Here is a 14907-nt window from a genome sequence, read left to right on the forward strand (position 1 = left end):
ATCTGACATCATCGGGTGTATCGGCTGCTGGCCTGAGGTCACCAGGCACCCCGTACCAGGTCTGTGCGGATCCTGCTGGAGCCTGGCTGGATAGAGGGTGAGAGGCAGGGCTGAGGGGGTGCATCTCGGAGGGGCACGTAAGGAGCGGCATGTCTCTCTGAGAGGCGAATTGAGAGCTTTCTCCAGGCTCCGTCCTGGCAGCATCAGCGAGCAGGACCTTAGACCCTGTCACTCTGCTGCTTTCCACACACATATGTCCCGAGAGCTCAGGGGAGGCCCGTGCTTCTGTGAAGCAGCCCCAGGGGCTTCACCAGCGCAGGGTGAAGGAGGAGGATGCCCCTCCTCACCATGCCTTCGGCCTCTTAAAGCTCAGCCCTTACCACCGCATCACCAGCTGCATGACAGGTTCTGGCACCGGGCTCTCTCACCCCTGGGAGACAAGCAGACCCTGGACGTGGTTCCGGGGGTCACAGGAAACAAAACTCCCCCTCTCTTCCAGGTGTTTGAAAAGCTGCGGCTGCTGAACCCTGAAATAGAAGCAGAACACGTGTTAATGTCGCCCAACTCATTTGTCAAGCTCCAGACAAACAGGTACCTGACTCAACACGGCTTCATCCAGGTTGAGAAGCTGTGCTCACATCCGACGGCTCATTTGTCGAAGTCGTCAGGAGCCGTGGGTGCCTCGGGCGAGCTGCACCTCCCTCCTGGTGTCGTGCCGGAAGCGGGTGCGACCTCTGCCCTCCTCCCCCGTCACTGTGGACGTCCCCTGCTCGTCTGCAGCATCTCCCCATGGGCCCCTCTTCTCCCTGTGGCCCAGAACCTGTCACGCTTTCTGCGGACATCCACTGCTTCAGAGGGGGAAACGTGCCAGCTTGGAGGTGTTCAGTTTCTCGAATGCCCCTGTGTCTTCGAGACTTGCTGTTCCGTGTAGTCTAGGAGCCGGGGCGTCACCTGGGGGTTCGTGAAAATGTGGATCTCGGCCCCTGCTGGGTGGTGGGGACATGCATGAACGCAGAGAAGCGGGGTTTTGAAACCCGCCTGCAAACCTGCCTCCTGCCCGGCATTCTGAGACGATGCTTTGGGTCGTGATGCCTTGCGTGTGAACTGCGGGTGCAGAGTTGGGCATTGTAAGGGCCACTGGAGAAACACACAGACGGGGGGGTGCACAGCCAAAAGTGTCTCCTCCCGGCTCCGTGCAGGGCTCTAGGTCAGAGGTGGGTGACAGCCGTGCCCTTGAGTCCAGGGGGCAAGAGGGCAGTGTAGAGAGAGAAGGGCTGTAATGAAGCGAGGTACAGTGTTGAAGCCACAGCCCAAAGGAAGGCCTTCCATGCGGGGATCTGGGGAGGCACGCCCCCAGTGGACATGCTGGAGCTGGGACTTAAAGGATGCATAGGAGGTTAAGAGGCTGGGGTTGATGAGGGAGAAGTTTGAGGCAGAAGCAATGACATTTGCTTAAAGTCATCCGCAGAGGGTTTGTGGGGCTGCGGCACAGAGAGAGGGTGAGCGGGGGCCAGGCCTGGGAGGCTTTTCCTTCCTTTCTTTCCTTATAACGTCAATGAATATGTAAAAGAGCATAAAATACTGCATAATCTGTCTTCTCCCCAGTGCATATTATCAGTACTTTTCCAAACCACGTTCTTAGCAAGTGGCCTTATCCAGTTACTGGCCCTTGGAAATAGGACAGGGCAGGGCCATAACGCCCATTTCACAGCTGAGGAAGCCGAGGCCGAGAGAGGGGACACATGTGCCTAAAGATGCACAGTTGTCAGCGGGCTGTTGGGTCTGCCTTTGGGCTCCATCCAGCTCAGAGCCCCATCCTCTTCCCGCTGCACCAGGCTGCCTTATTTCAGCAAACTGAAGACAGTTGACCACGGAAGGGTCTTTGACAGCAAGCGTCTGTGCTGCTGAGGGGACCCTCAGCTCCCGCATCCTTCCCTCCCACTGACCAGCTCGTGGAAGGTGCCGCTCTCCTTGGAACCCTTGTTTTTACAAATTAGGTATCCCGTTGGCAACTGACGAGCTGCAGCAGGCTGTGCACAGGGTCCTGGTGCACGGCAGGGCTGAGGTTGGGCCTCTTCTCGCGGGAGCAGCGGGACTCCCAAACCCCGGGCCCCTTGCTGTGACACTCCTGCTGTCTGCGAACACGGGTCTGGTTTGTTTTCCGAAGGGATGGCGCCGCCTCTCTGAGCTATCATGTCCTGGACGGTCCCGAGAAGGTTCCCATCGTGCACGTTGATGAGAAAGGCTTCCTGGTGTCGGGGTCCATGATCGGGACATCCACGGTCGAAGTGACCGCCCAAGAGGCCTTTGGGGCCAACCAGACCATCATCGTGGCTGTCAAGGTAGGATCACGTCCGCCTCCTTTTTGGAGTGATAAAGTCAGCAGTGCTGTTTTCCCCTCGCAGGTGTGTAAGTGAATATACTCACCTTCCAGCCAAGAAATTGTCTGGAAGAGTTTATTAAAGGTCCTAGGTGAGAAGCTGCAGCATCTTCTGGATGTTGGAGCCGAAGATCCTTGGAGATGATTGATGGCAATGACCTCGTCTCATAGATGGGGAAACTGAGGCCCAGAGAGGCCCGTGGTTTTCTGGGACTGGCCCTCCAGTGTCCTGACCAGTCAGCAGTGAATGTGTGCTGGCTCTTGACCCAGAAACCATTACATTACAGACGGCACCTCGTAGGATGAGGTGACCTGTCATACAGGCAAGGAGACCAAGACTCAAGAGTGTCGCACAGTAATTGAGAGTCAGGCTCTGGGTTCTAGCCCACGTCGGCCTGGCCTGGTCGGTGTCCTCCAGTCCCGGCCAGCGCTCCTGTGTCCCCTTGCCATTCTGTGCTCCTCAGAGACAGGACTTTCTCCTTGGGCGTCCCTGGGTCGGGTCCTGGGGTTTATCCTGGACAGAGTTTTCTTTGCACAACTGATCCTCAGTGACAGAGAAAACACACGACCACTGTAATATTTAGATTTTGCTTGGGTCGTGGGCCTATTTCCTTCCTGACATCTTTTTGTTTCAAGATGGGTGTCTAGCAGGGAACCCTCCACCCTAGTTTCGAGTAAGTGAAAGTGACTGACCACCCATCCTGTGTCCACAAATAGTATTGAGCGCCAGCTCTGTGCCGGTCACTGCACCCCTGATCTTTGTCAAAGAAATTGGGTTTTTTGGGGGCTGGCTTTTTGGCCAGGATGGATTTTACCTGGAGTCAGAGAACCACGTCTGCTCTCTCAAGAGCTTGCGCTCTAGGGCTCCCGAAACCCATCGTCCCCTCCTTTTCCCGTCTCCCCTTCAAATGGGGCATCTGCTCCTGGCAGCTCTGTAGCGTACGGAGGTCCCCAGGCAACGCTGCCCCTGCAGTCCGAGCGGGCATTGTTTCTACTTTAAACGCCCGGAGAGCCAGGTCCTCCAAAGAAGCTGAGCAGTCAAAGCCCAGAGGATATTTTTGCAACATGAATAATGATCTAATTTTTCACAGTCATGGTTTTTGACTCTTGTGGGTCGGGTTTCCTGAGAGCGAGACCGGCCGCCAGGCAAGGAGGTGCCGACGTCGCGGGCTGAGCCGGTCTCTCCATGACCCCAAGTTGGTCCAGCCCCCATGCCTCCTGAGACGGCGACTGGCTAGGGCCAGGTGTTCTCGGGAGGGGGCTCTTCAGAGAGGTGTTCCTGGCGCAGTTGTCACTGCCCTTGCTCACTGTCCCCAGGTGTCCCCTGTTTCCTACCTGAGGATCTCCATGAGCCCTGCCCTGCACACCCAGAACAAGGAGGCTCTGGCAGCCCTGCCCCTGGGAGTGACCGTGACCTTCACCGTCCACTTCCACGACAGCTCCGGAGATATCTTCCATGCTCACAACTCTGTCCTCAACTTTGCAACTAACAGGTAGAGGGTGGGCCCCCCTCGTTCCCCACATGAAGTCACGTCTCGATCAGACCCAGATCTGATTCACACAGGGGACTGATGACCATACGGAGAGGCCAGCGCCACCGAGGGGAGAGTTTGTTAGTCACGGTTCGCAAGAGCAGGGGGTGCGCCTTGCTCGCAGGGCCACGGGGGAAGCACCAGGCTCGGCCAGGCATCAGGAGCAAGGAGAGGCGTGGCTGAGAGTCTTCATTACCAGAAGGACTGCAGTCATTCAGCAGAGGTGTCCTCCCAGTGGGCAGGAAGCAAAACCCAGATGTTGGGGTTTGTCATAAGATCTTGTGCAGACGTGAAGGCTGGGCTGCAGGGGAGGTGCATACAGCCCTGGTCGCTGGCCTGGCCCTGTGGTCAGTGGATGGAGAATACCAGTTATACCTGCTACAAAAGCTGGTCAGAGGGCTTCCCTGGTGGCGAAGTGGTGGAGAGTCCGCCTGCCGATGCAGGGGACACGGGTTCGTGCCCCGGTCCGGGAAGATCCCGCGTGCCGCGGAGCGGCTGGGCCCGTGAGCCACGGCCGCTGAGCCTGCGCGTCCGGAGCCTGTGCTCCGCAACGGGAGAGGCCACAACAGTGAGAGGCCCGCGTACCTCAAAAAAAAAAAAAAAAAAAAAAAAAGCTGGTCAGAGACGTCACACACCTTCCAACGCTCAGGCCCTTCTGCGTGCCGTCTCGCCGACTCCTCGCTGTCACCCGTTCATAGAGGCCCAAGAGGTCAAGCCACTTGTGCAGGGCCACACAGCCAGGAAGTGGGGTTTGAATACCACGTCCCATTGGGCTCCAAGGGCAGTTCTTTTTGGCTGATGCTTCTGAGATACAAATGCAGCCTCAGGCCTAATGTGAGGAGAGAGGGTGTGGTCTCCAGGAGAGAGAGCTGTGGCCTCAGGCTAGACCTGCCCACATGTCTGAGTCTACTGGAGCATCGGTTCTCAAAAGTGTGCTCCCCAGACCAGCATCATTACCACCGCCTGGGACACTTAAAAATGCACATTCTCAGGGCCCAACCATCTGGGCTGTAACGAGGCCTTCAGGTGATTCTAAAGGTTAGGAACTGTTGTCCTGGGGGACGCAGACCAAGCTAAGAGCAGGAGAGAGGAGCCCCAGACCTAGGAGGAAGGAGTAGCGCTCCAGAGAGTCCTCTCTGGGCGCAGAAGGTCATGTCCCGGTGTTGGTGACCATTGCAGCTTGGGCTTCCCGTGGGCCCTGGAGCAGATGTGTCCCCTGTGGCTGAACACACCCAGGCCCGGGCCCTGGGAGAGCGGGGTTTGGAGTTGGGCCCTGTTCAAGCCGGGCTTGGCCCTTTATGGGGCCCGTGAGCTTGGGCGGGTCACCCTTCCAGGCCGCTGTGTCCACACCTGTCACGTGGAGAACGTGACCTAGTCCCCGGGGCCACCAACTGAGGCTGTGGTTGCCAGGGCCTCTGGCATGCCATGGCGCTCTGTGCACACAGCAGGGCATCTGCCGGTCTGGGGAGAAGGCTGCCCTGGAGGGAACAGAGCCCCATGTCCAGCCCCCCTGCTCCCCTGCAGATGTCACACGGGCCTTCTGTGGCAGGGAACATCCGTCTCCAAGAGAGTGGTCAGGGCTTGGGGGTGTGGGGAGGAAGGCAGTGGAGCAGAGACCCTGACCCTCCCCCTGCCCAGCCAGCCGTCCATCCAGCCCTGCGGGGGCTGCCGTCACTGAGTGCCCCCCGTGTGCCCATGTGCCGGCTGCTGGCCTAAGCCCTTTCCAGCTGCTGACCGGGTTTGCGGCTCACGTCAAGCCTGTGACGTGGGTACATTGTCAGCCCCACTCGGCAGATGAGGAAGTGGGCAGGGGCGATGTTACTGGTCCCAGTAACACGGCAGAAGGCAGCCTGTGCCTCCCCGAGTGTCCTGGTTCCCTACTGGGAAGGGATGGGAGCACAGGGTACATCACTTTCCTCTGGGGGGATGGTGACGCTGGCCATCCTGTCTGGGCTGTGGGTCCCCCTGCCGCACCCGGGTGGTGGGTGAATCAGGTCGGTGTGGCCTGTGGGTCCCTCACCCGGGTGACATCAGGGTACAGTGGGCAGGTGTGGGGGCCCTTCGCTGGCTCCTCCCTCAGAGCTGGGGCCTCTCCCGAGACTGAGAGCCATGTCTCCTGTGCCCAGGGACGAGTTTGTGCAGATCGGGAAGGGCGCCACCAACAACACCTGCGTGGTCCGTGCGGTCAGCGTGGGCCTGACACTGCTCAGAGCGTGGGACGCAGCGCACGGCGGCCTCTCCGACTTTGTCCCGCTGCCTGTCCTGCAGGCCATCTCCCCCGAGCTGTCCGGAGCAGTGGTGGTGGGGGACGTCCTCTGTCTGGCCACGGTTCTGGTCAGCCTGGAAGGTACGAGAGATTCTGGCCGAGGGAGCCATCTCTGTGGTTGGGAGGTGGGACGGGGCTGTCAGCCTGCTGTGACAGGTGTGCACATGGAGCTCGGTGACGTTCTAGAACGGGCCTCGGAAAACTGCTGCCCCGGCCACAGCCAGCCTGCCGTCTCTTTCTGCAACAGGCTGTTACTGGTGCTCGGCCACACCCCTCCATCTCCGTGTCATCAGTGGCCGTTTTCACGCTGCATCTGCTGGGCCGAGTGGTGGCATCAGAGACCCTCGGGCCCACACAGCCCCAAAGACTTACAGTCTGGGCCTCTACAGAGAAGCTTGCCCCCCCCGCTATAAGGGTTTTCCACCCTTGTGGAAACCGTCTACCCCCATAGCCACGAGCCACGGGACCCTGGAAACGTGGCTGGTGCAGCTGAGGAGCTGACTGTTCTGTGTTTTGTTTGGTTGTGGTTGTGGCCGTGCTGCATGGCACGTGGGATCATAGTGGCCCTGGTCCTGTGCCCCCTGCGGTGGAAGTGCAGTGTCTTAACTGCTGGACCACCAGGGAAGTCCCTGACTGTTCGGTGTTGATGAGCTTCTTGGCGGGGCTGCTACACGGGCAGGTGCCTCTAGGAGGGAACCTCAGCCAAGGAAGCCGCTAGGCAGTGGGGCGACTGTCCGCACCACCCGTGCATCCACGAGCCACACATGGAGTCATTTACTTAATTTTTTTCCTAATTGGCTCCCTTGTTTTAAACCTAATTAAACTCATTGTAAAAGGAAGTTACACGCTGCCTTTAAAGAAAAGCACGTATTATTTGCCACAAGTAGAATGTGGTTGTTGAATCCTTTCATTGCATTTATCACGTGATGAGATTGGCTCTTCACTGAGGACCGCCGTCTAGTGACAGCTCAGAGCCTGCCACCGTCTTGTTTGTTCAAAGGGGATTGCTGAGCAGGGTGGGCGGGCAGGGGCGGTGCAGTGGGGAGGCATGCAGTGGGCCGGTCCTGGGGGGCCAGCGCCCGGGTCACCCCAGGGTGGGAAATGACCAAGAGATTCCCAGCAGGGAGGCACTGTGGCCGCACACAGGAGCCGAGCGGTGGGGCAGTGGAGCATGGGGCTGGGGGCGGCGAGGACACTGCCCAGGTGACCCAGGTGAGACGCGGTGGCTGGAGTGTCAGTCATGGGACAGAGGGGTCACGTGCAGCTTCCCCTCCCAGGCATCCCCGGGACCTGGAGCTCATCAGCCCGCAGCATCCTCCATGTCGACCCCAAGACGGGCGTGGCCGTGGCCCGGGAAGCGGGATCTGTGACCGTTTACTACGAGCTCGCCGGGCACCTGAAGACCTACAAGGAGGTGGGGTTTGGGGGCCTACGTGGCCGAGCCTTTCGGGGTGGAACCCTCAGATTCTGTACTGAGTGATTCCCGTTTGTTAGGGAGAAGGACGCTCCAGCACCTCAGGAGGCAGGCGGATGGGGATTCGTGAGCCTGGTCGGGGCAGGTTCCCCCACCCAGGCTGCCGGCTCCCTTGTCCACAGTGGTGGGAGGACGGAGGCAGCCTCCTGGGGGTGATCCCCGCGCCCACACGCTTCGGCTGAGCCCTGGGGGCAGGATTGTCTGCCTGGGCGTCCCCCGGGAGTCGCGGCCGTAGGTGGTCCCACTTAGCAATTTGGCGTCACCGGCAAAGTTAAACTCTCCCAGCAAGTCACCTTTTGAGTCTTTCTGGAGGTGAACAGAACCGCTCTCTCTTCTGTTTATCTCCAGCTGAGAATGAATCGATGAGCAGAATCTGGCTGCGTTCCACGCGTCTCATTTTTAGAGCAGCGTGTGCCCTGTGGAATCTAGCACTTTAACTTAATAGCGGGTGTGTTTAGTGCTGCGACCCTGCAGTGCGGATGAGCCCAGTGCAGATAGAGGCACCTTGAGACGAATAAAGCAGTGCCCCCCCCGACCCCCCAAAAAGCTCCAGAGGGTGGTCGGGCAGGGCTGAGGGAGCTGGCAGAGGAGGGCACTGCACGGGAAAGGCGAGCAGGGTTTGAGAGCCAGCCCTGGGACTGGAACCCGGGGTGTGTGGAAACGGAGGCTAGCTTTGCGATCAGATCATGACAGTGGTTAAGCTCTAGGGCCAGGCTGCCTGGGTTCAAATCCCAGCTGGGCCACTGAGAGGCTGTGTGACCTTGGGTAAGTTACTTGACCTCTCTGTGCCTCGGTTTTCTTACTGGTAAAATGGGGCTAACACTGTTGTGTGGATTAAATGAATCATTAATGTGTGCGAAGCCCTTAGCATGGTGCTCAGCACAGAGCACGTGCTCCGTGGGTATGAGCTGCTGCTGCTGCTGTTCGGGGTAAAGATGTTGAAACTGACGCCAGACACAGTTGGGATTCATCAGAGACTTTTTTAAGGCAAAGAGTGATACAGATCAGAAGTATGTTTGGAAAGATTGCCTGGTGCCTGGCTGAGTCTAAGAGCCTGAGGGAGGGGCCATAGCTGCAGGGTGGCAGTCGGGAGACAGAGGAGGGGCCCTCACTGGCACCCCTGGGGAGGCTGAAACTAAGGGTGGGTTTGGAGAGACTCAGGAGGGAGGGTCACCAGAGCTTGGTGACCGCTTGGAAGTGGGGCTTGGGAGAGGGAGGCCTTGGGGATGAGTCTCCAGGTCTGGCTGGGGCGACGAGGGGGAGGATGGCCCTTTGCAGAGAGGGGAGCACAGAAGGAGGCGCCAGCGTGGGGGGAGGATGATGGGGAGTTTGAGGTGTTCGTAGCTCCTCCAGGTGGGGCTGGTGGTGACGCAGCTGGGCCGGCGCGTCTGGAGCTCAAAGCTGGAGACAGCGGAGGGTGGGGTGCCTGCAGCACAGACGTGGGTCTGAAGCCCTGGGGGTGGCGGGAACACACAGGGCCTACCGGAGCAGGAGGGAGCGGGGCCATGCCTGGGGCCCTCTGCCCGGCGTGGAGGAGGACGACGGGGCAGGAGACTGCAGAGCGGAAGCCAGGAGCAGAGGAGGCGGGGGCAGCGGGAAGGACCCGGGCGGGGGCGCAGGTGACTGCGGTCAGTGTGGAGGGTGACGGGCCGGCCGGCCAGCTCAGCGTCGGCCACGGCTGCGGGGTCTGCGGGAGCTTGGGGAGGAGTGAGATCCCGTCCCTGCTCTCGAGGGACTCACGTGCTGGTGGAAGCAGGCCCGTGGGGGCCAGGAAGTGCTCGGCGCCTGCCCAGAGCCGGAGACGGCCTTCCACCGGGAGGCGGTGGCCCGCAGCTGGGCCTGCGCAGCGGAGTGTTGGCCCTGCAGGAGGGTGGAAGGGGTACCCGGCCTAGGAAGGCTCGTCCTGCCTCAGGAAGGTGCTCAGTGGTTAGATGGCAGGGGTGAGCCAGGAGATAACTTGGCGAGATGAGCCTCGGCCGCCACTACTGGGCCGTGTGGGTCTGCATTTTGGTCAGGCTGATTCATTCTGAATAAATGGCAGTGAAGTAAAATGGATCCTTCTCTCTTTGCTGAAAGATTAAGTAACCCAACTGATGTGCAGAGACGCAATCATAACTGACAGGCGAGCCAAAGTCTGCAGCCCGCCCCGACTGCTGCTTCCATTCAGGCCTGGTGTCGCCCTGCCCCGCTGCTGGGGCAGCCGGCTCCAGGGAGAGTCAGGCCAGCCTGGGGTCTAGTCCGGCTCTGCCCCGTCAGAGCAGGTCACGTAGCCCCGGAGCCTCAGTCCTGTCCCCTGTACCGGAGGGAGGGCAGTGCCTGCGTCCCAGGCGCCGGGCCTGTGCGGTCAGCGCTCAAGGGCCTGCCTCGACTTCCCCCCCCAGATAGTGGTCAGCGTCCCTCAGAGGATCATGGCCCGGTACACCCATCCCATCCAGACCAGCTTCCAGGAGGTTGCGGCCTCCAAAGTGATGGTCACCGTGGGAGACCGGAGCTCTAACCTGAGAGGTAAGGAGTGAGGGGTCGTGTGTCCCGCGTGGGCCCTGCCAGGCTCACGGCCTCGGGCCCTTCTGATGGGGTTTTGCTGCTTTTCCCACTCAAACTCGCTGACTCCGAGGAGGGCATTTAACCCCCGCTGGCCCACCCCTTCCAGCTGTTTAGAAATTCGAGTCCTCCACAGGCAGAAGCAGTGAAGGGATCTTCCTGAAAGCCCAGTGCCGCGAAACTGCCTGTTTCTGGGCTGGAGATGCAGTGTCAGCCCGAGGGCACCCAAGTAGAGAAAGCCACTATCCATCCCAGAGAATGTGGCTCAGCAGAGGCCTCGCCGCCGATTTTGATTTTCGTAATTACCTCTCCCAAGTCATGCATAGAACGTTCGACCTCATCCCCTGCCTGTGACCGCCCTGGACAGCAGCTGCCAGAAATAAACGCATCAATACAGGCTGTTTTTTAAAAACCACTTAACCGGTAGAATTCACTACCACTGTCGTCGTTCTGACGCACCTCTACTGCCTCGGGGTCACCTCTCTCCCTGCTCCAGTGCAAGTGGACAGCACTGTGCCATTGCCCAAACGCTGCTCAGGGTATTCGTGGGGAACTAGTGCCCTCCTGACGTCCAGGGATAAATCGCCCGTTTTCCCTGCTGACGGGAGCAGGCGACACGCACTACCGGGCCTGACCTGCTGCCGTGCCCCTGGATGTGGGCTCTGAAAACATGCTGAAATGGCCCATGCTACAGGATGCCCCCCATTCCCACATAATGAGTAATTTGTCCTCGGCTTTTATAAACTGCGGCATCATCAGGAGGAATGTGGGCACGGGTCCGGGTCTCGGGCCGGCCAGCCTCCACGTGGCCTGCTCTCATGTCCTCGTGCTGGGGCTCTGCAGGTGGGGGCCTCGGGGGCCGGGGTGTGCGGCCTTCTCACCCCCTCCCTTCTCTAGGTGAGTGCTCCCCCAGCCAGGTGGAAAGCATCGCAGCCCTGCACCCAGAATCCCTCCTTGGCTGCCAGCTACAGTTCAAGCAAGACATCTTCGACTTCCCAGCCCGTGAGGTTTTCACTGTAGAACCGGAGTTTGACGCTGCCCTGGGTGAGTCTGCGGGGTTTGGAAGTGAACACTGACCTACGTGGCAGGTTTGCCTGCGGTTCATTCGGCTCACGATGGCCGTCTGTCCAGGGGGCAGCATCTGTCAGGAGCCCGGCCTGGGGACTGATGCCGTCACCCCAGCCTCTGGTTCCCTGCAGCCGCCGGGAGGGGTTGGCATTCCCAGCTGCTCTCAGCAGCCACCTACACCTGGCGGAAAGGACTCGGTTCAGAGTTGGGAACCTGGTTCCAGGCCTTTCCTGCTCTTCTTGGCTCAGAGCCTGCAGGCGAGGAGGCTGCTTCCCTCGTGAAATGGGAGGGGTGGTGCCCTGCTCTGCTGGCGTGACGGGGCTCTGAGAGGGATGGAAAGGCCTTTATTCAACTGGTAGTTGAGGGCATGGGCATCTGTGGAGTGTAACTGCTCCACGGAACTGGTAACCGGAGCCGTGGAACTGGCAGTCAGCACCACGGGCTGGAGCGGCGTGCTGGCCCCATACGTGCTGGCCGAGTGGAGTGACCTGAGTGTCACCAGGTCACTCTAAGAGGAGGGCCACCCCTCACAGGATGCCATGAGTGCTCAGGACAGTCCCTGGGATGAGCTGGCACGTGCCGAGACGCTGAGTCCCATGCTCGTGCAGCGAGACTGTCCGGTGTTGTCGTGAGAGGGTCTGGGGATGACCGTTTGGCATGTTGCTCAGTTCTTTCTAAGAATCCGCTGCCACCAGCCTGCAGCTCCCAGGGGCCAGGCGAGGCCCTCCTCTCCCTGGTTCACTCTGCGTCTCTGTCCCTCTGGCAGCAGCACAAAAGCATCCTCAGCACCCAGGCTGCCGTGTGGGATACAGGCGGTGTATCCTGAGGGCACAGTGGGTGCAAGACCTGAGCTTGGGGCTTAGCACAGAGTAGGCACTTGGTGGTCCCAGGCCCTGTGGATTCACCAGCACAGCCCCACAAGGGGTGCGATGTTACCCCCACTTGACAAGGGAAACAGAGTCAGCAAGGAAGCCGACTCACCTGGGGGCTCCTGGCTGGTGGTGGGGAGAGAGGAGGAATGGAAGGGACTCACCTAGAGGCACCTGGCTAGTGGGAGCACAGGAGGGACCCCAACCCAGGTATCCTGATTCCTGGATCTGGCGCTTTCCGAGGCACCACTCAGCAGTGTTGATTCGGCTCTTTTACCCACTGTGGGTCAGGCACGGACCCTGAATAGTCCCAACCAGGCCTCCACAGAACTTGCTGCCGCACCTGGGGCGTCAGCAGTACTGGGGCTCAGCCCCACTCACGTACGGCCAGTGTTGGGTCCTGGTATCTGTTCACCATTCCCTCACCGCTGTTCTGAGCCAGACTGGCCAGGCCCTGAAATGCAGAGCTGGACCAGGCATTCCTGCCCTGGGGGAATCCATGAACAGAGGATTCTGAGACAGAGAGGGGGAGAGCCGGTCACAGAAAGGGTGTCCAAGGTGGGGGGGGCACTGAAGAGGGACTTCCCAGGAGGCCCCTGGAGGAGGGCATGCCTCACCCGGGCTCTGCAGGGTGGGTAGGAGTCCTCCAGGGAGCATGATTAGCCTCAGGGCCTAGGTGGAGCGGAGACGAGGTGGAATAACGCCCTCGTCTCCACAGGCCAGTACCTCTGCTCGGTGACGATGCTCAGGCTTACGGACAAGCAGCTGAAGCACCTGAGCCTGAAGAGGACAGCACTGCTGGTCACTCCCTCCCTCCCAGGCAGCCACTTCTCTGGAGAGCAGGTCGGGGCTGAGGTGCCCTTCAGCCCAGGGCTTTACACTGACCAAGCTGAAATCCTTTTGAGCAACCACTACACCAGCTCCGAGGTCAAGGTCTTTGGTGCCATGGAAGTTCTGGAGAACCTGGAGGTGAGTGGTGACCAGGCAGGAGCCAAGGCCTCAGAGGGGACCAAGAGGCAGGGAGGACCAGCTGGGGTGTGGAAATCCTGGACCACCTCTCTTGAAAATTAAAAATTTTAAGGGAATTCTCTGGTGGTCCAGTGGTTAGGACTCCTCACTTTCACTGCTGAGGGCACTCGTTCAGTCCCTCGTCAGGGAACTGAGGTCCTGCAAGCTGCATGGCGCAAAATTAAAGAACTAAAAATTTTTTTTAATGAAGTCCCTTTACCCTTTTCCCCATAGCACTGCTGCTGTCTGTCAGCCCGTAGAATCGTGTGAATGGTCGTGATTGCCCCCGGTCTTCCCCAGCTGGAAGTGACGTATGGGGGGAGGCACTGAGTGCAGGGCCTGCCTGATACATGGCATCTGCTCAGCGAACGTGTCACGTGCCCACGAATGAATTCAGGGCAGGAGGGCACGCTGACGAGGGGCAGGAAGAAAAGCTCTAACCTCTAACCTATCACTGATCCACTGATGCCGCACACCTGGGGACGATGGTGTCCCCATCTCTGGGCCTGGGTTTCCCCCTCCGTTGAGTGGCGGGCAGGACACCGGTCCTGCGGCCCGGCAGGCCGGGAGGAGGTCAGGGTGATGTGTGAAGGGCTCACTGGCGTCTCCGCCGGCTCCTTCTCTGGTCTCGCTGCGGCAAATGTAGCTGAATGTCCTCACAGTGACAAGGGGATGACGTCACTGTTGGTGGTGGAGCGCCTGCTGGGCCCCAGGCTGGGCTGCTGGCCACGGGCCACAGACAGAGCTCCTGGCTGCTCCCTTGGGAAGCTGGAGTTTGGTGATCGCTCACGCAGTGCAGCATTTTTGTTAAGGAGCTCTTGATTAGAATTCCATGATATTGATTTGTCCTTTCCCTAGAAATGCCCCAGCATAGACAGCGTGCTTCCCTGAGTTTGCGGATTGCACGCCTGTCAGTTAGAAGTGCCCAGGCCTCCTCACCTGCCTGGGAAGTGGGAACTGGTAGGGTCTGCGCCATCGGCCCGCGGGCCCAGGAGGGCACCTCACATGTATCAGGCAGACATGGGGTGTGGCCCTCAGCCCTGATGTCTCTCCCAGGTGAAGTCGGGGTCCCCGGCTGTTCTGGCCTTCGTGAAGGAGAAGTCTCTGGGGCTGCCCAGCTTCGTCACCTACACAGTCGGCATCTCGGACCCCACGGCTGGCAGCCAGGGGCCTCTGTCCACCACCCTGACCGTCTCCAGCCCCACCACTAACCAGGCCATCACCATCCCCGTCACCGTGGCCTTCATGATGGATCGCCGGGGACCTGGTGCTCGTGCGTTACGGGACGGGACACCCGCTGGGAGGGACTTGGCAGCAGGGACGGGCAGAGTGCTCCAGGTGGGAGTGGAGCCGCGAGTCGGAAGGCTGCAGGAGCAGAAATGCAGGATGTCTCTCACCCGGGGCCCCTCACCCTCTGAGCACGCACACGCCGTGAGGGGCTCCGCGGACGGTTTGGTAACTCTCTTTCCTTGGACCACAGACGGCGCCGGCCTCTTCCAGCACGTCCTGGACTCCTACCAGGTCATGTTCTTCACGCTGTTTGCCCTGATGGCTGGGACCGCGGTCACGATCATAGGTGAGGCGGGCGTGCCGTGTCCCCACCCCCGATTGCTCCCCCGTCCCTACCCCCACTCTAACCACCTGTGCGTCTCGCAGCCTACCACGCGGTCTGCACACCCCGGGAGCCCACCGCACCACCAGCCCTCTCCCCGCGAGCCAGCCCTCGGCACAGCCCGCACTGTGAGTAGCCACCCTGAGGAGTGGGCGGC

General features: G+C 60.0%; 1 protein-coding gene across 1 annotated transcript in view; it reads left to right on the forward strand.

The window, feature by feature from the left end:
- Positions 1–14907, forward strand: part of NUP210 (nucleoporin 210) — a 100574-nt gene that overhangs the window by 84414 nt on the left and 1253 nt on the right. Inside the window, exons 29-39 of the mRNA XM_060110319.1 lie at positions 500–591; positions 2168–2342; positions 3698–3873; positions 6039–6259; positions 7456–7592; positions 10034–10157; positions 11091–11237; positions 12849–13099; positions 14195–14411; positions 14619–14714; positions 14795–14878. Of these exons, the coding sequence (XP_059966302.1) occupies positions 500–591; positions 2168–2342; positions 3698–3873; positions 6039–6259; positions 7456–7592; positions 10034–10157; positions 11091–11237; positions 12849–13099; positions 14195–14411; positions 14619–14714; positions 14795–14878 (1720 nt within the window). The remainder of the gene's footprint in view (positions 1–499; positions 592–2167; positions 2343–3697; positions 3874–6038; positions 6260–7455; positions 7593–10033; positions 10158–11090; positions 11238–12848; positions 13100–14194; positions 14412–14618; positions 14715–14794; positions 14879–14907) is intronic.

Source organism: Mesoplodon densirostris, chromosome 10 (assembly GCF_025265405.1).
Source record: "Mesoplodon densirostris isolate mMesDen1 chromosome 10, mMesDen1 primary haplotype, whole genome shotgun sequence".
Classification (NCBI taxonomy): domain Eukaryota; kingdom Metazoa; phylum Chordata; class Mammalia; order Artiodactyla; family Ziphiidae; genus Mesoplodon; species Mesoplodon densirostris.